Here is a 24,875-nt window from a genome sequence, read left to right as displayed (position 1 = left end):
ACACAACTACACTCAAACACACGCACACACAAGGCTAGCTCTAACCGGCTAGTAGTGGTCTGGTTGACACCCTCCCAACCTCGGCAGCCGCAAAGCTGCTCAATCGACATGGCAAGAAAATATCGCACTCTTCTCCTTAAAACGGATGAAAATCTTCCATATCGTTTGGAATGAGTGAGTAACACATACATGTAACTGTCTATTATTTTTTGGTTATTCAGGTATATGACGCAAAGCAATGGGTAGTTACAACCAACAGAAGGAAGCTATGCTAGGCTAGGAAGCTAACTGCTGGTTAGTGTAGGGAGGAGCTATGTAGCCAGCGTTTTATGTGCCGCGTCGTATAATATGGGTTTTTGTTTTGTCTGGTGTACACATTTAGCTGATAGCAGGCTGCAAGTGAACATACAGCTTCGCGATCATCTGACAAGCTCTAATTAAGTTGTGGAAAAAATAGCCTGGGCGCACAGTGTTACATAATCTCAATATTGCAAATGGCTAGATCTTCGGTGTCACTGTGTTTGTTCCATGGCCAAATCGCAAGGCATTATTTATTAAAAATGATTGTGTCCCTGATTTATACCCATATGATGAAGCCTGGAAGCCTGTCTGGTTGCAAGCCACTTGTTGACAGTTTAGTCTTAACTGCCTTAAGAAACGCACGACGAATAGTCTATAGCAAACATATCCAGTTAGCCACCCATAGCTTAGCATGCTAAATAATGCTAACGTTTCCAGCCAGCTAGCATTTCTAAAAGGGCTATCTGTGTAAATCCTGATAATACGTCTTTTGACAGTCATATTTATCGACAAGCCACTGCAGGGTTATGTATATTTATTATAAGTTTACTTATTGGAAATATCCTTCAACTATCAAGTAACGTCAAATAAGTACATTTTATAGTACGCAAAGGGGCTTGGTTGTTAGCCTAATGAAGACCCTTTGTCCATAGTCACAGCAGTATCTGACTCTTTAAAGCAGGCCACACAGCGGTTGTTTTGAAATCACAGGGTTTTATTTTTAACCAATATTAAAAAATGACTGCAGTGTAAATGCTTGGTATGTAATTGAATATTTACACGGATGCATCAAGGAATGCTTTAACACATGTATGCTGAACATCTAGCCTTTAGAAAAGTACAAGTTGTATTATATTGCAAAGTACATCATTATTATTATTATCATTATCAGTTTCTTATTTTTTGCAAGATTGCTAGTTAATTATGTATCACAATATTCCTATTTTAAACATGTGTAAAATGCTGACAATAAAAGTGGTCAGTACAAAGATGTATTAATGTTATTTTCCTGTTTTGTTTCTCTTGTTACAGTATTCATCACGCAATGTGATCCAAAATCCACAATGTGTGAGGACATTTAAGAACGCTTGAGTTCGAAAGAAGAAATCTTGATTCCAGTGGAATCTTCCATATATATTATTATTATTATATTATTATATATTTTCTGTGTTAAGGTACATTTACACACACTAGTCCCATCAACAACCATGCCAGTGCAAGCACCACAATGGACAGAGTTCCTGTTGTGCCCAATCTGCACACAGACATTTGAAGAGACTGTTCGACGGCCCATTAGTTTGGGCTGTGGACATACGGTCTGTAAGATGTGCCTGAACAAGTTACACCGAAAGGCCTGTCCCTTTGACCAGACGACGATCAGCACTGACATCGAACAGTTACCTGTTAACACTGCCTTGTTGCAGCTGGTTGGAGGCCAGGTAGGACATCGTTCTTTATTATGGAAAGATAACTTGGTGATAAAAAGAAATTGCTTAATAATTTGTATGTGTTTGGTGGCATGTATTTAAATATTTTTGCTTCATTAGGGTGACAGTAAAGTATAACATAAAGTGTGTTTTACAGGTCCCTAAGGCTCAGCCAGTTGCATTGATCACCAGTCCAGAAGATTCGCAGCATTATGAGGAAGCCAGGCAGTGTGTGGAGGAGCTTGCTCTGTACCTCAAACCTCTCAGCAATACCAGAGGTATTTTTACACACGTACATGCTCATTTGGTTGGTTACAGTTTGCCCATTGAGTCGCGAATACGCTCTGAACTTGAGTGGTCAAAGCCAGTTGCAACAGCAGATTGACTGCAACAGCTTTTCAATCCCAGTGTTACTGCCTCTCACATAGGTACTGAAATCTGAGATCCGGTGCCATTGCTGCCGGTCCACCTGGACAGATAAGCTACCTCATGGGCAAAACTTCCTTAAGGACTGGTGTGGTCATGTCCCCATGAACTTCGGCCTGGCAGGGACAGTCCTCACCAATATTTCACACCTTTTCCTTTCGGAGCATTTATATTTGTCGACAGTAACTTGGACGGCAGAGGTTGTGCTGTGCAGTGTTCATTGTGATTTTGAGCCAGTCTTTACATCCCGCTGCTCTCGCCTCTCTGTTCTAGTTTGCATGGGGACATGTGGAGATTTTCTCATTGTGCGATCTTTCACAAAAACGTCATGCTTGGGAAGTGTACAGTCAGCATTACATTACTATTTGTTTTAACATTTTTGGGTTGGGTTGCAGTCCATTTATGGAACTTATTTACGTGCGCAATTTTTTCCCCTCTGGAATCATGCATTGTTTGTGGTTTGATTAGACAAGATGTTTTGCCTAGAAATGTTCAGAATAAGCGAGATGAGAGGGGAGTGACATGAAGAGACTGACTTGGCGACTTGACTACATGGCGACAAAACGACAATACATTAGTATTCGGACACAAGTTTCTTTTACACAACACACATCGTATCATCCGAGACCCAGCTTCACTGAACACTTTGGAAGAGGTAGTTCCATGTCTCAACGAACATTCACGTTACAGCCCTATCTGAACACTGATTGGCTAAACTCATTATCTCATTACATTGTGTTGTGAAGCTCCTCACATTTATATTTAGTCAAATAACGTCCTGTAAATAATTTGTATTGTCTTACTTTTACTTTAGACAGCTCTGGAGTTGCCCTAAAAAGCCACAACATTCAAGGGAGTTGAAACGGATAAACTGTCTTCCTTCAGTTCCTGGGCCTAAAAACAGCATTTAAAGTCATTATATTGTGGCCATACCGCCTTTGCTATGCCCAATCCTGTCAGACCTGGGAAGCTAAGCAGGGAAGGGCCTGCTCGGTACTTGGATGGGAGACTGTTTGGAAACACCAGGAACCCTGGCGAATGTAGTGAGTCATTGGTGGTGGATGGTGCAGACTGGTTGCCTCGCTTCCGTCAGTTTACCCCAGGGCAGCTGTGGCTACAATAGCTTACCACCACCAAGTATGGAGTGAATGAATAATGCAATGTAAAGCGTCTTTGAGTGTCCAGAAAACGCTATATAAAACTGAATTATTATTATTATTATATATACTTTTATTTACTTTTTATGCACTAACTGGAGCTTAACTGCTTATTTAGCTACTGTGAGTTAAACACTGTCCTGAGAGAAAGACAATAAGGTGATGGTGTCGGTGTATCGCCGGTATCAAAGCGTTGGCTTCGCCATACTTCTGAAACGTGACCAACACACTCGGCACGTGCACTCCACCCACAGCAGTCCTCTCCCTGTGCCGCAGGAAAAAGGCTGAAGGCAGCGCCATGGAAACTCTTGTTGGACCCATGAGTAGGGATGGGTATCAGTAAGGATTTATTGATACTAATACTCTAATCGATACTCCTTATCGAGCCTTATCGAACGGTACGCTTATCGGTACTTTAAAAGGGTTCAGAAACGAGTACCAACCTTTTCTGGCGCTTTATCACAAAGCCTACCATTTTTCATAAGCTGTTTGATTGGAATTCTTGGATTGTACATCAGATTTATTTGAAGGACTGAACATCAACTCATTTTATGCATTGTCCATCCATGTGTTTCTTCTTTTCCCCCAGATTTACTTTGGTGTTGGACTGTTGTTGAACAAACATTGAAATTCTCCTCCTTGATCTCTTTCCGTCAGGGGTAGGCTTGAGCAGCACTGCACAGAGCATTCTTAGTCGACCCATGCAGCGGAAACTGGTGACTCTGGTCCACTGTCAGCTAGTGGAGGAGGAGGGCCGTGTACGGGCAATGAGAGCTGCCCGCAGTTTGGGCGAGAGAACAGTCACAGAACTGATCTTACAGCATCAAAATCCTCAGCAGCTTTCATCCAATCTGTGGGCTGCTGTCCGAGCAAGAGGCTGCCAGTTTCTTGGTCCAGGTAATACATTTATTACTTTTTATTATGTTAAAAAGTTGGCCTGAAGTGTTGACATTTTCTGAACATGTTTGATTTCCTTGCAGCCATGCAGGAAGAGGCTCTAAAACTGGTTCTTCTAGCTTTAGAAGATGGCTCTGCATTATCCAGAAAAGTATTGGTTCTTTTTGTAGTCCAGAGGTTAGAGCCCCGCTTCCCACAGGCTTCAAAGACTAGCATAGGCCATGTGGTACAGCTCCTCTACAGGGCATCCTGCTTCAAGGTAAGTAAAAAAGTTGAGCAGAGATGAGTTCAAGTACTTTGTGCAGTGTTTACATTTTATATAATAAATAAAAAAACATTGTTTTTTATGTGTGTGACAGGTGACCAAACGCGATGAAGATTCATCTCTAATGCAACTTAAGGAGGAGTTTCGCACCTATGAGGCTTTGAGGAGAGAACACGACTCTCAGATTGTTCAGATTGCAATGGAGGGTGGCCTGCGCATTGCACCTGACCAGTGGTCGTCTTTGTTATATGGAGATCAGTCTCATAAGTCACACATGCAGTCTATCATAGATAAGGTATGTAAGAAGAAAGTGACCATGCACAGTTCAAACTAGTGACCTTCTTGAAATAGGTTTTCTTTTATGAACACTATCACTGCTTCCCTTGCAGCTGCAAACCCCTGCATCATTTGCTCAGAGTGTTCAGGAGCTGACGATAGCACTGCAGAGGACTGGAGATCCAGCTAATTTAAACAGGCTTCGGCCCCACTTGGAACTACTGGCTAATATTGATCCCAGTCCTGGTAAGATTAATTAAACTTTTCTATGAAAGCGAACGTTATTTACGTAACTGCATACCATGTTTATTTCTTTACAGATGCTCCACCACCAACCTGGGAACAGCTAGAGAAGGGCTTGGTTGCTGTGAAGACCGTGGTTCATGGTCTGGTGGACTTCATCCAAAATCACAGCAAGAAAGGAGCTGATCCTCAGCAGGTTTGTAGAATTGAATTGAGGATTCTGTTGCAGAATTACTTGTCCATAATGTTTAAACAATTAATTAAAAATCTAAATTAAATGTTACATTGTTTATTAGCCTCCTCAGCACAGCAAGTATAAAACCTACATGTGCCGTGACATGAAGCAAAAGGGAGGATGTCCTCGTGGTGCCAGTTGCACCTTTGCCCATTCTCAGGAAGAGCTGGAGAAGTAAGTGTTACATCGTTTACCCATTATGGTATTCCATTTGAAATGCTGTGATGGCTCAAATGTTATTCCACGCTTATTTTACTCAGATATCGGAAAATGAATAAACGTCTTGCGGCTCGTCTTCCTGGTACCGGAGGGCTCATGCCAGAAGAGGGCCTTCCCTTGGATGTGGCGGTGACACGGAAGCCTTCACCTCTCACCAATGGCAGTGGTGCACCTTCTCTTCCCCAGCTTATTGCCCGTGGAACTGATACAGTTTCCTATGAATTGCTACGTAAACCTGTCAAGATGGATGGAGGCAGTCCCGGTGCTCCTGGGTCACCCCCTGATGTGTAAGTTATCCTTTCATCATAATGGGTAATTTAAGTAAGAAAATAGTGTATTAATTTGACTGTGCTGGCTGCCAAATTAACCCTAACCCAGGTGCTCGTCATATAATTAGAATATTGTGAAAAAGTGCATGCACTTCTGGTATTTAATTTAAACTGTGAAACTAATATATGATGGTCTCATTACATGCAATGTGAGATATGTGTAGCCATTATTTATCAGCTTGTAAAAATGGACTTTAACAATGGCTTGACATATGTCAATGAGTCTGTGATTAGTTTCACGTTTTAAGTTGAATTACAGAAATAAATTAACTTTTTCATGATGACAAGCACCTGTATTTTACTTGTTCTTTGGACATGTTTGTCGATAACAACTTGTTTTTCTGAGCAGCCTAAATTGATACATACATACATAGGTTGTTTGGTTTCTTCCTTTGCATTATTGCAAACCACAGTCGATTTTTCAGTAACATCTGCAAGTTAAAATGCTTCGTCATTAAGGGCTTTTGAAAAACGTTTTCTGTACTATTTCAGACTGGACCCTATTCCCAAGCCTGGCATGCCACTACCACCTCACGGCCTGCCACATTCACATTCACGGATCCCGACAGACCACCACTCCGGGGTCAAGCAGATGCCTATGGTAGCCAGAGGTTCACCTGTTTACCCTCAGCCGCAGTTACCGGATATGTATTGTATTAGACCACCACCCTCGGCCTCTCAGTACGAGCCTTCCCAATATCCAACAGGTAAGCAAACTATTAGTATAACTATACAGGACTATGCAATTGTGTGGCTGTCTATTTCATTTCAAGGCCATTTCATTTGTATGGCACATTTCATATCTCAGACAACTCACAGCAGCACCAGAACACCCATTTTATAATGTAGCTGTCACACTAAAATCCCATCTGAATCTTGATGGGTATGATCCAGGACAATAACATTTTTAGACTTAAATGCATGTTCTACATGCTTAATAGAGGAGAGTGAACGCTGCCATAGCCATAGAAAACACTGAATATCTAGCTGTCGGTCTGTGAAGGATCCCTGTGCATAAAATGAGACTCCACATAAGGAGCAACAGGCAGACGACCCACAATTCCACTTTCTTAAAGAGACAAGCAACGTCGAATGCAATGACAGCGTCAGTAATTGTATCCACCCCTTCTATAGGTTAGTGACCCACTGGGGCTGTAACCAAAACGTCATGCTAGAGAGCTTTTCCAATGGAAACATTTTCAATAAACGCAATTAAAAAAAAGTTTAATTAAAAACGGAAGAGTTTTTTTTGCCAATTATGATTACACCAGCAATATAAAACATGCTCAATATTTTTGAGATATCATGTGCAGACCTCAGATCTCAATCCCTTCTCAATCAACAGTTAGATGCAACTGTGCATGCAGAAAAGTTCAAGTCTGGTAAATTCCATTCATTGCCCATAATACAGAACAGTAGAACCTACATTTTTAAAGAGTAAGAAAAAAATTAATGTCTTCAGTATCAGACTTCATAATTCATGAGAATAAATAGAGCGCTGTAAATTCTTTTGAACACACCATCTTTTTGTCATAAAAATCCTCTTTTCTCCGTCCAGGTTACCACTATCAACAGCCACCACATTACGTCACCCGAGATTACGTGCGTAACCCTCAGCCTCCCAGCGAGCCGGGCGGTCCATCTTACCAGGACTCCTATCCCGGCTACGGTCCGGCTGAGCGGCCGTACCAGGCTTCCCACTCAGGCCCACCCTTCTCCTACCCTCACCCACAGCACTACGACAGAGGCCGACACGGGAACTACAACGGCCCCCCACCTCCGCCACAGCCTTATCCACAACAGAGGGACGGTCTGGTCAGAATGAGCCCCGCACCGCTTGATGTCCCCCCACCGACAGGACAGGCTAATTTATACCATCAGGAGCCGAGTTCTCGTGATAGATACCCCCCTGACGGCTACTATCCACCAGGCACTCAGCCACCACCCATGAGGCCTTATGTCAGAGTGAGTGTTGAACTATTTTTAATTCATCCATAACCACCTTCTTCAGACATCAGATATGGATGGTAATTTGTGTGTGTACCCTAGGGCCCATCTTACTCGGGTTCACAGCACAGCCTGGACTACCTACACCGCCGTCGCCAGGAACTGCTGTCCCAGTTGGAGGAAAGGAAGGTCATCTCTCCGCCTCCATTTGCGGCCTCTCCCACTCTTTCTCACCCATTTCCCAGTGATTACCCTCCTGAGGTTGGCACATAATATAAGGATTGCTAAAAGAAGGCCAATATTTGAGTATAATCGTATGTTGTAAACAATGTTTTATGTTTTTTTTACTCCCTGCAGTATGGTGAAGAAAGCTCTAAAACAATTGTCAAATGTAGAGAGCCAGATTATACTGGTCAGTATTCTCCTTGGTCATGTGATACAATTGGATCCTACATTGGTACAAAAGACGCCAAACCCAAAGATGTCATGGTTCCTGGGAGCATGGAGATGATGGTAAGTAAGCAGTTTAGAAACGAATAGCATTTAAATGTGGTTATAATTTTTGTATCTATTACATTAGAACGTGGAAGCCAAGAGTCTGAGAGAACCATCTCTGGAGGCTCCTCGACGGGGGACAGAAGTCAAGGATGATGATCCCATAATTCCTTTTGGTCCTCAGCCCACTGTGTCAAGATTTGGTGCCATTTCCCGCACCTCGAAGACTGGCTACCAAACTACAGGCCCTATACAGGCTATTGCTTCTGCTCCCCAGAACCCCAGCTCAAAACATATCGCCATGTCAGGTAAACAGTCCTTTCAAAAACCTTCTGTCCTTCGCATCAACTGTTTAGTAGTTTATTTGGAATGAAAGCGGATCAAAAGTAAAAGTCATTGTATAGCTGATGATACGTTACACTGCATGCACCACAAGTATTATGCAAGTGAGTTTTTAAGACCATATTGTTATTTTTTAAACTCCAAATGATGTAAAACTGAAAGGCTGTTGGATTGAAGCATCCCAGGTGATGGCGTTGTTGGTAATGAGGGGAAGTGTGGTCAAAGCAGGTCCATGCTCTGAATCCAGTGTGCAGAATTATGCAGCCATTGTACAGAATGGGAAGGAAAAGACATCTGGAAAAACTCAGAACCCTGTCACACATTTTTAATAACTGGTCAGAGGGATACGGCTCTCTTGAAATTCCCAAAAAGGTTGGAAACGGACCACAGAACTGTCAAACGTTTTGTTGCCACTCGCCATCAGGGTCGTAAGAAGAGTAGACAGAAAAAGCTATACTCTTATGAGACGAGTGAGAAAAGTAGGAACCTGACCACTACTGATCAAGATGTAAGCTAACATGCTTAGAGTGGGTCAGGAATGATCTAAAAGATCTTTCATAGGTTTTATTGACTGATGAGATCAGAGTGACACTGGATGGACTTTGTCCTGTACCACCCATAGACTGTAAAAACTAATAACTACAATCAACAGGGAATCAATGCTGCATTTACAGACTCCTACTATCCTGCTCCCATCGAGCATGTTCCTAAAAAGTGCATAAGGGCACTATCTTTACTGTAAACTTGGCCCTCGCACGGCGTGTAGTTCGGTTGTAACGGCGCTGTTAGCTCTGATGTTAACGGCCAGTCAATTAATGTCAGGCCCCCATTAATATACAAGAATTCTAAAATGGTCCTGGTTTCTTTAATTGTACCTCACCCAGCATTAACACAGGAGGAATATCTAGTTCTAGGAAGTTTGACATAATTAGGCAACAGGCTTTACAGTACAATGTGTGTAAAGAGCAATGCTTTCTAGTGTGAAATAGCTTGTTCTGCAGCCACTAGATGGAGGTATTGCAACAATGTCTGCTAATGGCGGCCCCCTGCATGTAGTCACAGACTTGTGCTACCATTGGCCATTGGTACCACCACTTAAAGAAGCATCCTCTAAAAACTGGCAAGAGGATTGGGAGTCTAGCGTGAGTTGGTCCAACTAACTCCTCTTAAATGATACCTGCCCCTGCCTCTCCTCCATCTTGCTGCCAATGTCGGAGCCCATTCATCAGTCGATCCAGAGCATGCTAAACATCTTTTCCAATAGCAACATTTTCAATAAGCTCAGTTTTGAAACATAGCCTAACCAAGTTTTATTAAAAACAGAATTACATTTTCTGTCTATTATGATTACACCAGCATTATAAACCGGTCTACACAATAAGTCTTACCTCAACCTTTGGCCCATTCTTAACATTTCAGCGTATGTCTTTATCAATAGTTGTTGTGCGATTTCTCTCAGCACTGACCACCTACTGTACTCCTGGACACTTCAGGTTGGTTACAGCTGCTAAAAATGACAGCACTGGTAGATAATGGATTCCTGATTGCTTCATGTTTGATATTTCTCAAGTTTTTGACTTAACGTGTGACTTTTCAAAATTGCTGCATAATACATTTGCACACTAGATTACACTCTCTTTACAAACCTAGGTGAGGTGAAGACAAAAGAATATGGCAATATTGTCCAAAAATGATCCAAGCAGTGTATATATTAAAACGCAGGTTATAACCTTAAGAAATGATATGCTGTGCTGCTGACGTTACATGCATAGCTCCTACTTTAATTTACTTTCTACTTGAGCAGCTACATACTGTATTTTCAACAGGGAGGTCCCTCAATGTAAACATGTAATCGCACTCATCAGACTGAATCATGTTGTTTTTAGAGTATTCCTATGGAAGCCATGCAGCATGGGGAGGAGCATCATACCCCTCTCATCAGACTGCTTCTTCCTCTCAGGGACACTTTGAGCGGTGAGGATTGATAGACTTCACTAACTTGTCTTCTAACTTTTGTGTTTGCTGTTAACCGTTCAATGAATAAAGTGAGTATTTTCTTTTCTACAGAGAACAGTTAAAGATTGAACTGCAACAGGTCAACCAACAGATCACACAGCAGACTCAGATGCACAGCATGGAAGTATGTTCTGTATGTTTTTGTAAACAAATCCGTTTTTTGTGCTTATTGACCCCATTACAAAATTAAGATGAGAGAATTCTTAATCACATTACCATAAGAATTGTTTATTTATCTTGTTTCCAGGCTGCTGGTAACTCCTTAATGCTGCAAAGGGAAGCCAGTGCACGTGCCGGCCCGGCCAGTCAGAGCCAAACAGTGCAGCAACAGCCAAAGTGGCCTCCAGGGGGAGCTAATGCCACAAACGTGTCCAGCGAACAGCTTAGCCTGGAGCTCCACCAGGTGGAGAGGGAGATTGGCAAGAGAACAAGAGAGATGGCTTTGGTAAGGAATCCAGGGTAAAATATTAACATCTAAATTGTCCAAGAGGCTCTGGCTGCAGTTGATGGAGAGTCACGGGATCAGTGGAGCTCTAGACCTTCACAGGAAATGATGTCACTTTTTCCCACGACATTTATTTAAATTAATCTCAATAAAACACCTTTCGTACACTCCGCTATTCTTGAGGTTAGGATTAGGGTTTGTTTGGATTAGTTTCAGATAGTGTTGTCCTGCATAGGTGACATCATTTCCTGTGGAAAAGTGGAGCTCCACTAATCATGTGCCCCTCCATCTGCTGCAACCAGACCCTTCTCAAATGTTCAGTATAAAATCTTGCCAGTGCTATCTTTGCACTCCTTTCTGTGGATATTGTTTTCAGTATGTATAATATATTTTATTTTTATTCCCAACAAGGAGAACCAAGTAACCCATGAGCAGTTTAAAATGAAACCTGCTGAGAATGGACAACCAGAGCCAAAGGCTCAGTTAGAGGAAATGTCACTGGCCCTAAGGTATGGTAAAACACAATTGTTGTGGTCTGAATTTTGTCAGTGTAATCTGATCTTTGTTTTTCAATAGTGAAGTGTCTAATGGCTCCAGTAGTCTGCAAGAAAGTGCAGTGGGCGGGTCCATGCTGTCACTGACCAACAAGACGTCGACGTTGAGCCTGTGCTCAGATCCAGGTGCTGCTGGTCCTGAGATTCAGAAAAATGGTGTGGTCCATCCATGCTCTTAGTCATGAGACACAGATACACACTGCACTCACCCACATAACGATGCTCCGTTGAAAAGCATGCACAGGCACACAAACCCATTCTATTTAGAAGATGAGCAGTATCTGCCGTGATATAAATTTTCTTTCTTTTTGTTCTGTGAATGAGCTTTTTAATGATTTTCCTTGCCTGGAAACCAGAGCATATGTTAACATTTCTCGTGTGTGTTTTTGTTTTTGTTTTTTTTACAAGATTCACGGGGGGGAAATCAGGAAAAGAAATAGTGGTGATGCTGAAAGTAGTACAAATTTACTGTAAAAGATTAAACATTCATTAATGTTAGTGTTTCTGGTTTACCAATTACCTTTTGCCTTTCTAAGAGCGGTTTATGAGACAATGCATACTCAGTCCAATTTACTTATTCAATTCGGACCTTTTTCTTGGTAGGAAGGAAAGTGAAGGTTTTTGCTTGGTGCTTACCCCCAAAGTTGTAAAAAAAAAAAAAAGAAGAAAAAAAGGAAAAAGTGGTTGTCCAGATTTTGATGATCTGAGAAGGTGAATATTGTAAATTATGCCTTCAGTATTAAGATTATGTGAAAATGTAAAGAAATGTGGCAGTAACTTTCGCCACATTCATAGCCTGCCATGAGAAGCATGGTTTTATTCGTGCATTTTATAAACACATTTTATGTCTGTTTCATACTTGAAAGCAGTTTATTATATTTAATCAAAGCATTCTGTTTTAAAGATTGCAACGAGTTTTTGATAATGTGCTTACCACATGTTTTCTATAAGAAAATCTTACTGTGTGCTTCTCTTGGATATAGTGTGGGTGGATGTGATTTAGCTGCGACACCCAGGCTGTAAGAAACTTAAGGACAATGCTGTTCCCTCCTCAGAGCTTCTCATCTGGCCACTCAAAAAACCTCCCCATTGGGATTATCATGTCATTTGTTCTCCTAACTTCTATGAAGTTGCCTTCCCTTTTGAGTTTTTGTTCATTTGTGCTTTGGGTTTTTGGAAGGGTTTTTTTTTTTTTTTGCTTTATGTTGTTACAATTTTGGGGGTCATGGTACCCATAGCACAGACCTCACTCTTAACATGGAAAAAACAACTAATATGAAAGGTTTGCATCACTAAACAGGCTTTAGGTATGTTATATACGGTAGTATGCATCGTATTTAAAATCATGTGTAAGGTTATTTGTACAGGAGAACTACACGTTTCCTGTTTAAAAGATTACATATGCACCTTCCCTGTTAAAAAAAAAAAATATATTTCACTGACATTGAATTAAAAAAAGAAAAAAAAAAAATCTATCATCATCACTACTATTGGCAACATTTGTTTCTTTTTGTTTATTGTTAAAGTTGAATAGTTTGCTGCCTTTTGTAAACAATTAGCATGACAGGCTTATTTCAAGCTCTGCTGAGAGCAAGTGAGTGCTTGTGCTTAAACGGTTGAAGGATAGAGGAGATGCTCCCACTTAGTTCAGTTTAATGTCGAGTTTTGTGTCCATGAGGGGTACTGGGAAACTGACAAGTTTAACCGATCCAGTCAATAGTATCAAGATGCAAATGCTTTTGTGTCCCTTTGAGTTACAGTGTGCATCTTCTCTGATGTGCTTTCTCTGCAACAGTGGTTTGGGGTTTTTAATTTTTCCAACTACGTTTATAGCCTCTGGCTGCTCCTCACTATGTTTTATTTAGGTACACAGCTCACTTATACATATGAGTATGTATACATACATTAATATACTAAAGCACTATTAACGTGCCACCTCTTATTCTACTCGCTCAGCATTTATATTAAATGATCTACTTAGAATCAGCATTTTTTTTTGTTTTCTGTCCACCTGTTGCCAACACAGACTTTATCCTTTCCCAGATGAAGGACTTCTGTGCGCATTGATGTCTGTTCACTTTATCTTTTGTGTTCAAACAAAGATGTTCTTTATAGACTATGCTTCCGAAGAAGACAACAATTTTGTAACTTTGGAAAGTTTCTTGTGTGTTAGATTGTATTGTAGAAAACGTAAATGGAAATAAGTTGTTTTTCCTCAGAGTGTGCTGTTCTGGCTGATAGTGTTCAGGTCTGAGAAAGGCGTTGGGGAATTTGCCTACTCAACTCCTATATGAAATCAGGATTTCTGTAAAAGGTTGGCCTTAAATTTTCTTGCCATACCCCTGCATGCTCTAGGAGCATAAAGTGAATACAGATTAACTGTAATGGGAAAATATGATCTGTCATTCTATAGATATGTCTCTAAATTCTGACGCTAGTGTATATTTTGACTTATTTTTAAGGAGATGTCCTAGATGGGGTAGTTTTGGCTGTAGTTGATTGGCTTTACTGACCCTTGAACCAGTGTTAGGTGTATAATCTGACCTGGTGTTGAGCTTAAATGGTCAACTGGGCCCCCTGCAAAGTAGAAAGGGTAATGTTAAAATATTAAATGATTTTCTTTTGAAGTAATGAGGTCAAATATGCCAGTGATTCCAAGAATTCCATTGCCCATTTTTAAGCAGTGTTGATTGTAGGTCCTGCAAGTGTAGCTTTGCATAATGATGTCTAGCTTAGCAGAACTTTCATATTAAAAAAAGGTTTACAAATTTAAATCAAGAATATTTATTTCATTTTTCATTGGAATTGCTGCCCAGTTCTACTCTGGCCTTTATCCCCATTTGACCTCTGAACTCTGTTACTGCTATTTGAGGCTCACTCTTAAATCCCTAACTTTCTGGGGACGTTCAGATGACTTTTATATGAGTACTCCCTTGTAAAATATCTCTTAAATTAAGGTACAAGTTTGATTTCAGCAAGAAGAAAGTTTTTATATGTATATTATACTCCATTAAGGAATGTCTAGAATTATCTTCCTCCAATGTGGATGTAGCCATTATACGCCATTTTATGACTTTGTAAGAGAATTCACTGTGTGAAAATTGGTCTGCATTTTTGTATAATACAATCTGCTGTTTTTTTTTTTTTTTTGTTTGATAAGAGAGGGAGGTCAAACTGGAAGTTTGAAAAAAAGGAAAAAAAAATGAACCTGTGAAATTGAAATAACAAAATGTAACTTATGTGCAACAGTGATTTTAAGCTGAGGGAGAAAATATTAAATGATATTGCTAATTCTGAATGCTGTGTATCTCTTCTGTTTAATTGTTTAAGCCCAATTAAATTCCTGCTGTAGTGGATTTACTGTCATCTTCAAGATTTCACGTTTGACTTGATTATACTATTGTAAAAATTATAAGGCGCGGTAAGAATTTTTGCGTGACAGCAAAACTGATTTGTCACTAATTTATCCCTTTGCATCAGAGCCAGGGTGTAACATTTTCCAAATAAGGCCATATAATGCTCCGGTTTCATCCATCAGCCTACAACATGCACAATATGCCTCCAACTACTCTCAACCAAATCGATACAAGTTCTGGAGATTGATCCCCTGGCTCCAATTCCTTATGGGACCATAAAATATACCGGAATCAGTTGAGAGAAAGGGCGTTTCCAAAATCGCTCCCTCCTCCCTCACCTTCCCCCTAACACCTAACACTCAGTTTGCACATGCCCGGAGTGAAGTTCTGTCCGAAACAGGCGAGACCAAGCAGTAAGGGGGAAGTAGCTGATCAGTGCATTGATCTAGTGCAGTCTTAAGAGAGACCTAATATGGTTTTATCGTAAGAGGTAAAGGCCTTATTGTGAATTTGAAGAAGCTAAAGTATATAATGTAGATACGACGTATTTGAATCTGAATTACTTTTTAAACTCATAAGGGATTTAAAAGTATGATCAGTTTTGTAACAAAAAAATTGTGTTGCATCTGTTTATTTGATTGGAGGGAATTTAAGACACAATTGAAACACCTATTTGACAATGATCACATGAGCTTTTTACTGCAAACTTTTTGTGTTTTTTGTGTTACTCAATGTTTGTAGGATCCCATGTCACATGTCTCCCATCATGCATTTTTCCAACAGTGTCCATGTCTCCTTTATCCAGCTGAAAGTCAAACACCTGCAACAAAAACACAATAACTACATAGTTTCATTATTAGTTATGGTATAATCCAAAAGCAACTCACTTGACAGTTTTCTTGAATTCTTTCTTTTTTTGTTGATTTTGGTATTGTAATAACGCCGTTCTAAAATAAACACATACAATAAAAGGGGTAAGGGGGAGGTAATAAGCATGTGCCTGTCAAATGGGTCAAGACAAGAAACATTAAGGGAACAACCTGAAGACTCCAGCGAATGCAGATCTGCGCAGGAGTGCGTCTGTATTTTTCTGCTATATGAAGCACAGTGGGATCACTGAGGAGTTGACCCTTGGCCAGAGGACAGTACCCCTCAAATGCAATACCCTCCTGCTGGCAATACTCTCGAACAGTGTTGGGCTGTTGGTATGGATGATACTCCACCTGGTAAACCCGCAGTTAAAAAATTAAGACTTAAAATTGTCATGGTTTAAGCAGTGGTTCTCAACTTGTGTAGCTTCAGGATCACGACAGGCCATGACCCAAATAAAAATATTATGTTAAATGTATAATAAAAACATTTAAAATTGTTTTTATGCATAATATACAGTATTTCTTCAAATAAGTCTATGGATTCAAGCATTGAGCATGAGCAGATCATCTCAAATTCAACATAAAGATATTTTAGGCAAAAGTCCACCAATGAGAACCACTAGTTTAAAGACCTTTTCCCTTTAAACATGGTGATAATGGAGTTCGGGATTACATTTTATGAATTAATTGTTACTATTGTAATCTCCCATATTATGGAGTACTAACAATGTCCATAGACTATACCATTGACTCAAAACAGCATAAAAAAGTAGAGAAAAGAGCTGTGGAACAACTCTGATGTCGAGTCACCACTGGTAAACACGTCCAATACAGTGTAGAGTCCAAATGCTTTTATGTAACTGATAAATTCAGCATGTTATATCAAAATGTATGTTCGATCAATAAAGAATGCACCAGAAATTAAGCAAGATGAAAGTTTGGTGTATGTGTATAATACGCCATTAAGGAATATCTAGAATTATCTTCCGCCAATGTGGAGGAAGACATTATTTGCAACTTTAAGACTTCTTAATAGTTTGATAACACAATCCTGAACTCTTGCAGAATCTGCTCTCTGCTCCAATGAGTAATTCATCAAGACATGTAAAAGAAAAAAAAAACCTGATTGACATGTGGGACCACACGACAATCTTCCTTTAGTTGTTCCAGGTGATGAACCATGAAGTTGCTCACTCCTATAGCTTTGCATACCCCTACATTTGCAGACAGAGAAATAACATTTGGCATTCAGACATTTAATACTGTTGCAATTGTGCTACATTACCTTCTTCATAAAGTTCTTCCAATGCCCTCCATGTCTCTGCCCTTACTTCTCTGTTGGAGAGACTGGTTTGGAATGCTCCTGGCCAATGCATCAGATATAAATCTAAAAAAAGAAAGAAGCTCATCAGACACAGAATGACAACACTTCATCCTGTTGCAGTTACAGAGGTGCATTTATTACCAAAATATTCCAGACCCATCATTGAGCATGACCTGAGACAGGCTTCCTTTGCTGCATTGTATCCATAGTCCTCTGGCCATAGCTTATTAGTGATCCACAGATCTTCCCGTGGCACCATGCTCTCTGTAATAGCTTTGCCCAGTTGTTGCTCACAGCCATAGCGCTTTGCTGTGTCAATGTGACGCACAGCACACTGTGTGAGTGCATACACAACAGCATCGTGGGAGTATCCACCGAAATGAGATGTGCCTGTTGTAAAGAGAGATCCGCTAATCAAAGTTTATTTGTAGAGCACTTTTCATAGAAAATGTCTTTAGTTAGAAACTGGTTTAAATAGGTAGGGCTGCAATTTTGTAACATCATAGCAACAATCATATTATCATACACTTTTCTATCTGCGTGTTGCAAATACAGCCCCTTCACCCTCACAAAAACTAAAACTGAACTTTTGCACAGGCTTAACGATGTGCAAACTACAGTGTTCACCTGACTTAGCATCAATTTTATCTTGCAGTTTGTTTAAATTGAATTATACAAATTAATTAAACGTTGCAAATTGCAACACAATTATCACACAGTGAGATTTTACATTGAATAATTTCAACTTGCAATGGTTCAAAATAATATTGTGTACAGTTGTACAACCGCCAGTCAAAGCAAACTTGGAAATTCAGTCAAGGTTATATTTACACAAACTTTGTCTGGCTGTCTGCCTGTCTCTTTCTCTGTCTGTCTCTCCCTGTCTCCCTGTCTCTCTCTCTCTCTCTTTCTCTCTCTCTCTCTTTCTCGCTCTCTCTCTCTTTCTCTCGCTCTCTCTCTTTCTCTCTCTCTCTCTCCATTACCTTCTTCATAAAGTTCTCTCTCTCTCTCTCTCTCTCTCTCTCAGCATGCAAAGATAACTTAATATACAGTTAAGTGCAGATCAAGACATGTGCATGTAATATAGGCTACTTTTAAGATAAAAATAAGAACATTCGCCAGAACATGAAATGAAAGGTTAATAGAACGAATTCTGAGGGGAAAGGACAAAAAAAAAAAAACTTACCAAGACCACATATCGGTATTTGCAAGCCATTAGACAGCTGGGTGGTGGAAGACATGGATGTGAGCGGAAACATTGTTTCTCTTTCTAATAACAGTAAAACGTTAGGTCGCCTTTTCAGTCGCTTGGATAACACGGTAAAAGTAGTGAAGTGAGAATTGTATGGAAGCCGACTGGGTTCAAACCTCAGTCACAAACTCCTCAGGAACTCGGGAGAGACGTGCATCGTGTTTATCTAGACTTAGACCAAGCTATAAACGTCTCGGATAAATCGCTAAAATTCCGCATCCTTTTTGTTCTGTGTCGAAAAAACAGTTTCATTCTTTTGTGGAAGAAAGTTGGGCTACAAGTTAGCTGCGAGTCATGAGGTGAGTGACGTGACCGTGTCCAGTGTTTAGTGTGAGGGACATTGGGATTAGCCTACAGCTTGGAGACTATTGATTCACTGTGTTAATATAATATAATAATGAGACTAGCGTAGATTTACAGATCAGTAGCCAATGCAACCCATCCCACTGCGCAAAGACACGTTGAAACAACGTCTTTTTTGGGTCATTTTTGGACGTCCAATTTTGGTCCCCTGAAGGTGCAGACTGTTACTCCAGATGACGTCTTTTTTTCAACGTCTTTTGGACGTGCGGTATTAACGTTCCCAGGACCTCCGGATGAGGTCGAATTCTAGTCCAAATTAGGTCGTTGTCGACGTCTTTTCTACGTTAAATTTAAATTTATTTTTGTCCGTTTGTATAGGTCTATATAGGCTCTACACGTATTTCAGACAGTGGCAGGTAAAACGCGGAATTTCCTTGACCTTCTCTATAAATACCTATACAATATACCGCCTGAATGCATTTTCACCTTAAAACACAGCATTTTAAACCAATCAATCTCCATGTTCAGGATCCCGTTTCCAGACCAAGTTTAGGGCTAGATCATATATCACCTTTAGGGGGCAACACAACGCCATTACCAAAATTCCATATTACCTGACTTTTTTTTACACAAATATCAAATTCCCTTACTTTCCAAGTCTGGAAATGGCTATGGAAATTCCATGACCGGTGGGAACCATTACTGATTGTTCTTAGAATAAGACACAAGAACACTAGACACTATAAGACAAACTAGTTAAGCAGGTAAACAACCCTGTCTTACTATAAGATCAATCAGTAATAGTTCAATCTAAGACAGTATTTACCTTTTTCAAAACACTGTGGAAACCATGTCTCAGGTAAAAAGAAATCAAGTCAACACAATCCATTTGGACTGATAATGATCAAAATGATACAATTTATAATGCAAATGGACTTCTGAACTCCTACACCTTTACAAATGAATCACAATTCAATCCCCATTCAATTATCGTTTTTATTAAACACTGGCAAAAAAGGTCAACCTGCAAACTAGTAAAAGTTATGGATAACTGGCTTGAAGAATAAAGTAAGTAAGTGCTTTATTTGTCGTACGACGACAAATAAAGCACTTTTTGTGTTCAGGTGTTAGTCCCAAGCTGCGTCACCACTGTGGGCAAAACTGAGCAGCATGTTTTTGGAGGTCAGGGAAACAGTAGCACCCGGAAGAAACCTGGCTGCCTTCAGTCTCCATCTGATCTTCTAAAACCGTACAGTGCCTCCTGGGTTTGTCCCTGTTTCAGAGCGTGGCGTCCGACACGGGTTGGTTGCACCTCCTCCATCCTCTTGCAGCTTCCTCTGCTCCACAACAGTCTTTCACCACCTTCTCCTCTGTCCCTGATTGGAGGTTTTCAGTCCTGAGAAACGGTGGCGCGATCTCCACCTCCCCGTCTTTGTGGTGAATGTTTAAGGTGTTCAGAGTCACAGTCTTATGGAGCCCTTGGTTGCTGTTGAATCCAATTTCATGACTCCATCTGTACGAGCAGAAAAGACAAGTGGTATGAAGCAATCTGCTGTAATACACCATTCCCATACTTGAACGCAAAATACATCCCTACCATACTGGATTAAAAAAAAAAAACATCACAGCAAATGTTAAAAATGGCTACGGTAAACAATTGGCATTGCATTTTTTTCTGCCAACAGGAGAGTACATTATTTGTGTACTGTTTGTGACTTGTTTTCCATTTTCAACATTATATGGACTTACCTTCATAAACACGAGTTTTCTCGAAAGGCTTCTTGTCCTTTTCCCCCCTTCCTCTTCATATTCAATTTTGCCATCTGGCCGTTAGTGAAGAGCCTGAATAAAAATAAATTAATTATATATCAATTTCAATGATATATTTAGGAACCTCACACGATCATCAAGCCTAAACTACACTTATCAGAGTACCCAAGGGTTGCAGAAGAGCTGGTCTATAAAACTAAAATGCTGTCAACTTCTCAAAATAGATGAAAAAGAAACAAAATAACATGTTCAGATATTGTTTTATGCCAAATGTAGAGAAGGATCAGAAAATGAAACATACCAGTTAAGGAGTTGTGGACACTGTCCTTGGTGTCCTTCCGCCTTTCCATGGGTGACTACATCTGCACCACAGAAAGTTTAATTTGGAAACGTATCAACAGATTGGGGCAGCACAAGAAGAGAAATATAAATTAGACATCAACTAACAATCAGTACAAAACAATGAATTGCTAAGTGCTCTGATGAAATGGTCTTCCAATAACTCACCATGCTTTAGCCTGTAATACGGGGGTCAGATCACCGTCAGGCCTGGAGCAGCTGGTGTTCCTCAAAACATCACCATACTGTGACCTGGACTGGCTGGTGCGTCTCCAGCCCTCACTGGACCTGGACCTGCCGCTGTGCCGCGACCTCCACCTGTAACCGGGCACATTTATGTGTCAGAACTTGATGCTGGATTCACTGCTGGACCTAATACCATTACAATTATTTAAATCACCGGGGCAAACGATACCATTAACAAGAAGAGCTGGTGACTAACTGTAGCGGGGTCGGCCCTTCACTTTGCACGACCACCAGCTAGGCGAACTCTCTGCGTTGTGTCATAGATCATGGAGCCGTACACAGGTGTTTGCTGATGAGGGGGGGCTTTACTGTGTGAAACAAAACACAAAAATCCAGTACAGCCTCTTCACTACTGCGTCTCCCCTCCGTCCTCCTCATCGCAACTCACATAAATACAAATTACAATATACAATACACAATAATATATAATATACAATAAACAATTCTTTATATATAATCCATAAATTCCCCATCAAATGACATTTTTTAGATTTCTGATAAAAAATTGATTTGAAAAAATTAATACATTCAAGAAACAAAAATAAATAAATAAATAAAATAAACATTGCCACATACCTGTGTGAAACAAAACACAAAAATCCAGTACAGCCTCTTCACTACTGCGTCTGTTGAACAGAGAAAACACCGCACGCGCATGAGCAACGGTCGCTTCAGTTGATAAGTAACGTTTTTTTTTTAGAGAGATGTACTAAACATAAAAAAAACTCTGATTCACACATTAACTGGCAGGAAAACGTGCCAAAATACCTTTCCAACAAAGATCTAATCTATTTTTAACATAAATATAATTTTTAGTGACATTTCTTATATTAACTGATTAAGAGAAACTCCGGCGGCTCACCTCCCCTCCGTCCTCCTCATCGCAACTGAGGAGACGAGCGCAAAGGGACCGGAAGTAGCACGCGCTGCCGCTATCAAAATAAAAGTCTAGATTGGAAAACCTATGTACATTTTACAAAATAAAACCACAAAGGAAGCAGAAAAGACAGACAAGATTTTAACGAAATTGACAGACACTAAGACCACACGGGCTACATAACCAGTAGAAGCCAGTCACTACTGATGCAGTGCTTTATGCTGTTTACCTACCTGGAGCAATAGCCATGCCAGAACCACAAACACTTGCAATATAATCTACAGCAAAAGTTTCAAATCGATATCTCTACATTAAAAAAAATCACTATTCACCCTGCAGTTTCTGGCCTTAACTTTGACAAACTACAAACTAAAATAATTTGCTTCAAATAATATTTTTGCCCTAAAATTACCCCCACCACCACCTCTCTTCAGCCTACAGCTGGCTACAAATTGTCCCAACAGATGGGTGTTTTATATGTCAAACACCCAGTGCTTGATATAAAAAAAAACCGTATCATCTGTCTTGTGGGAGCTGCTAGCATAACCACCGCTAGTTAGCATAACGCTAGCTTAGCGAGTTAGCCAAAGAGAGTCAACCTAAGCTGATAGTTTGCCATCAAGCTTACCTAGCTTTGGTTAGAGCAGTTACTTCATGGCCAAACAGTGGTTGTTGACAACAAAGCTTCAGTTAACGAGAATATTTTGAGGCGTTTGGTCGTTTTTAGTCATTTCAAATTAACTATAGCCAATAGCGAACGTTAGCTGATCGCGGTCAATGCCAATAGCAGCAGCAGATTCCGGTGGTTTGAGACCCGACAGCATAGTCTTAGCTATGTATTTTTAGCTAAGACTAAAAATACATGAATGAACATGCAATTAACTAACTCGACCAAGCTTTCAACTTACCTTCTGAACAAGAGTTTGACGTGCTGGGCAGAGCTGTGCGTTCATTTGGCTCACCAGGAGAGATGAAGAAAAAGCAACCGTCTCTGTCTGGGAAAAAGTTTGAATTGCGCCAAAAGCCCGGCGCGGTGTTTCGGCCAATCAGAGTGGCGTTTACTGGTTGGGTCATGATGATGTATTGCTTCAGCCAATCAGAGCGGCGTTTACTGGTTGAACCCATAAATAGGAAATATAATCATTTTTGTAGGTTATAATTGCACCAAATTTAAAATAAATAAACATACATAAATACCTAAATTAGTAAAATAATATAAAGATAATAAATGATAATAATAAAAGATAATAAATGTTTAATCACAGATCATCACAATAAATATAAATTGATGACAACAATGTTGATATTTGTCATGAATAATAATACAAAAGTATTATATTTATAACGTAATTTTCCTGCACCTGTGTTAGACGTCCCCATGACGTCCAAAAAAGTCACATAGTCTGACGTTCAAATGTTGAACTGCATATTGACGTCCAAATGGGGTCATAATTGGACGTCCAAATAGTGGACCTAATTTGCACGTCATTTAGACGTCCAGAATTGGTCTTGGACCGACGGACGCAATATAGACATGATCTGCACGTCCATAAGACGTCTAATGTTTAGTGGGATGTTTAAGAGAATGCATGGATAAGATAGGCTACCACCAAAGTTTGTTGGTTGTATGTTATCATTTGTTTGAAATAGTTTGAAACATAAAATAACAGCACAACTATTCCCCCCCCGTAATAAATGCATTACATTTAGGCTTCCTAGATTCTGGCTACTACCTAGGAGAAGCTACCTGGTGTGGCTGGTCCTACTGGTCCTGCTGCTGGTTGGAGTGGTCCTGATGGCACTGTTGCCTTCCGCAGAGGAACATCAGAGAGTAGACGATGTAAGACTTCTACGCCGACAAATGCCATGGGAGCACTACGACCCCATACGACCTCTCAACAAGCACAGCACAGAGGCACAGTTTACAATTGTCATGCAAACCTACAACCGCACAGACGTCCTGCTCAAACTCCTGAACCATTACCAGGCCATGCCACATCTGCAGAAAATTATTATAGTGTGGAACAACATTGCAGAACCTACACCTCAGGAGTTGTGGGACTCCTTAGGGCCTCACCCAGTCCCGTTGGTTTTCAAACAACAAAACAGCAATTTAATGCGAAACAGACTCCAAGCATTTCAGGAGATTGACACCGATGGTTAGTGTTAAATTATTATTATAAAATACCTTGGAGAGATCTATCTTAACTGCTTTTAAACATTTTCTTCAGCTGTCTTAATGCTGGATGATGACACCTTGGTCAGCGTTCCAGATGTCAGTTTTGCTTTCTCTGTCTGGAAGGTTATTATTAATCCACAGATAAACAATATAGCATTACACTTCTTTATCAAATATATTTCATGGTTGGTTTGTTTTTTTCCCACAGCAATTCACGGACCAGATTGTTGGCTTTGTTCCCCGGAAGCATGTCTCCTCTAATAATGGAGCCTATAGTTATGGAAGCTTTGAGTTACAGAATCCAGAAATCTCTGGAGGTGACAGGTATGTGTTTTTTGTAACTTGGGCTTAATGTTTGTGGAAGATAAAAAGAATAGAAAATAAGGATGGAGCCCTTATTAAAAAAATAAATCTTGAATTCACAGTGACAAATGTGCACATTCTGTAGCAATAACGCGTTAGTTTAGCATAAACTGCTTAGTAGAAAATAAAGTGACGTTAAGACCATTTGTGACTGATACAGGTACTCCATGGTGCTAATCGGTGCAGCTTTCTTTCATCAACGATACCTGCAGCTCTTCCAGGAACAGGATAAGGCGGTACATGCATTGGTGGATGAAACCCAAAACTGTGATGACATTGCAATGAACTTTGTTGTGTCGCTATATTTGAAAAGCAACGATAAAAACTTTTGTAACAGACCATCTGGGGTCTTTGTCAAACCAGTGGATATGCGCAATCTGGAAAAAGACGCCAGCAGCGGTTATCATGGGATGTGGCATCG

General features: G+C 40.2%; 2 protein-coding genes across 3 annotated transcripts; one reads left to right on the top strand and one right to left on the bottom strand.

Moving 5' to 3' along the window:
• The first annotated feature begins 21 nt into the window (after positions 1–21).
• Positions 22–14,836, top strand: rc3h1b (ring finger and CCCH-type domains 1b). The gene is made up of 20 exons (XM_079570031.1): positions 22–174; positions 1,333–1,739; positions 1,885–2,005; positions 3,968–4,207; positions 4,291–4,466; positions 4,567–4,767; positions 4,862–4,994; positions 5,069–5,187; positions 5,288–5,400; positions 5,487–5,732; positions 6,267–6,481; positions 7,333–7,739; positions 7,824–7,982; positions 8,079–8,234; positions 8,302–8,524; positions 10,445–10,532; positions 10,626–10,698; positions 10,822–11,019; positions 11,431–11,528; positions 11,596–14,836. Exons 2-20 carry the CDS (start codon positions 1,509–1,511, stop codon positions 11,750–11,752), a joined length of 3,354 nt encoding a protein of 1,117 aa, XP_079426157.1. The 5' UTR covers positions 22–174; positions 1,333–1,508; the 3' UTR covers positions 11,753–14,836.
• A 722-nt stretch (positions 14,837–15,558) lies between these two features.
• On the bottom strand, positions 15,559–23,912 carry LOC306972715 (putative oxidoreductase ZK1290.5). Of its 2 annotated transcripts, none has more exons than XM_079569418.1 (7): positions 23,660–23,912; positions 17,267–17,515; positions 17,087–17,188; positions 16,924–17,015; positions 15,970–16,152; positions 15,817–15,876; positions 15,559–15,749 (listed from the first exon to the last, which is right to left on the bottom strand). In XM_079569418.1, exons 1-7 carry the CDS (start codon positions 23,778–23,780, stop codon positions 15,654–15,656), a joined length of 903 nt encoding a protein of 300 aa, XP_079425544.1. In that variant the 5' UTR covers positions 23,781–23,912; the 3' UTR covers positions 15,559–15,653. The 2 variants fall into 2 exon arrangements, with proteins under 2 accessions (XP_079425544.1, XP_079425545.1); XM_079569419.1 differs by lacking the exon at positions 23,660–23,912 and adding an exon at positions 18,312–18,659.
• Between the last annotated feature and the right edge of the window lie 963 nt (positions 23,913–24,875).

Source organism: Gobius niger (assembly GCF_951799975.1).
Source record: "Gobius niger genome assembly, chromosome: 13".
Lineage (NCBI taxonomy): Eukaryota > Metazoa > Chordata > Actinopteri > Gobiiformes > Gobiidae > Gobius > Gobius niger.
Note: the sequence above shows the minus strand (reverse complement) of the source record. Positions and strands in the feature narration are given on the sequence as shown.

Bases quoted from the DNA above. Each gene is read 5' to 3' on its own strand.
- rc3h1b (XM_079570031.1), top strand. From the start codon at position 1,509: ATGCCAGTGCAAGCACCACAATGGACAGAGTTCCTGTTGTGCCCAATC. The intron at 4,768-4,861 runs GTATGTAAGAAG...CTTCCCTTGCAG, and splicing joins TGCAGTCTATCATAGATAAG to CTGCAAACCCCTGCATCATT. The intron at 7,740-7,823 runs GTGAGTGTTGAA...TGTGTACCCTAG, and splicing joins CCATGAGGCCTTATGTCAGA to GGCCCATCTTACTCGGGTTC.
- LOC306972715 (XM_079569418.1), bottom strand. From the start codon at position 23,780: ATGGCATTTGTCGGCGTAGAAGTCTTACATCGTCTACTCTCTGATGTT. The intron at 17,189-17,266 runs GTAATAAATGCA...TTCTTTTTTTAG, and splicing joins GATGGGTCTGGAATATTTTG to ATTTATATCTGATGCATTGG. The intron at 17,016-17,086 runs GTAATGTAGCAC...CTGCAAATGTAG, and splicing joins GGAAGAACTTTATGAAGAAG to GGGTATGCAAAGCTATAGGA.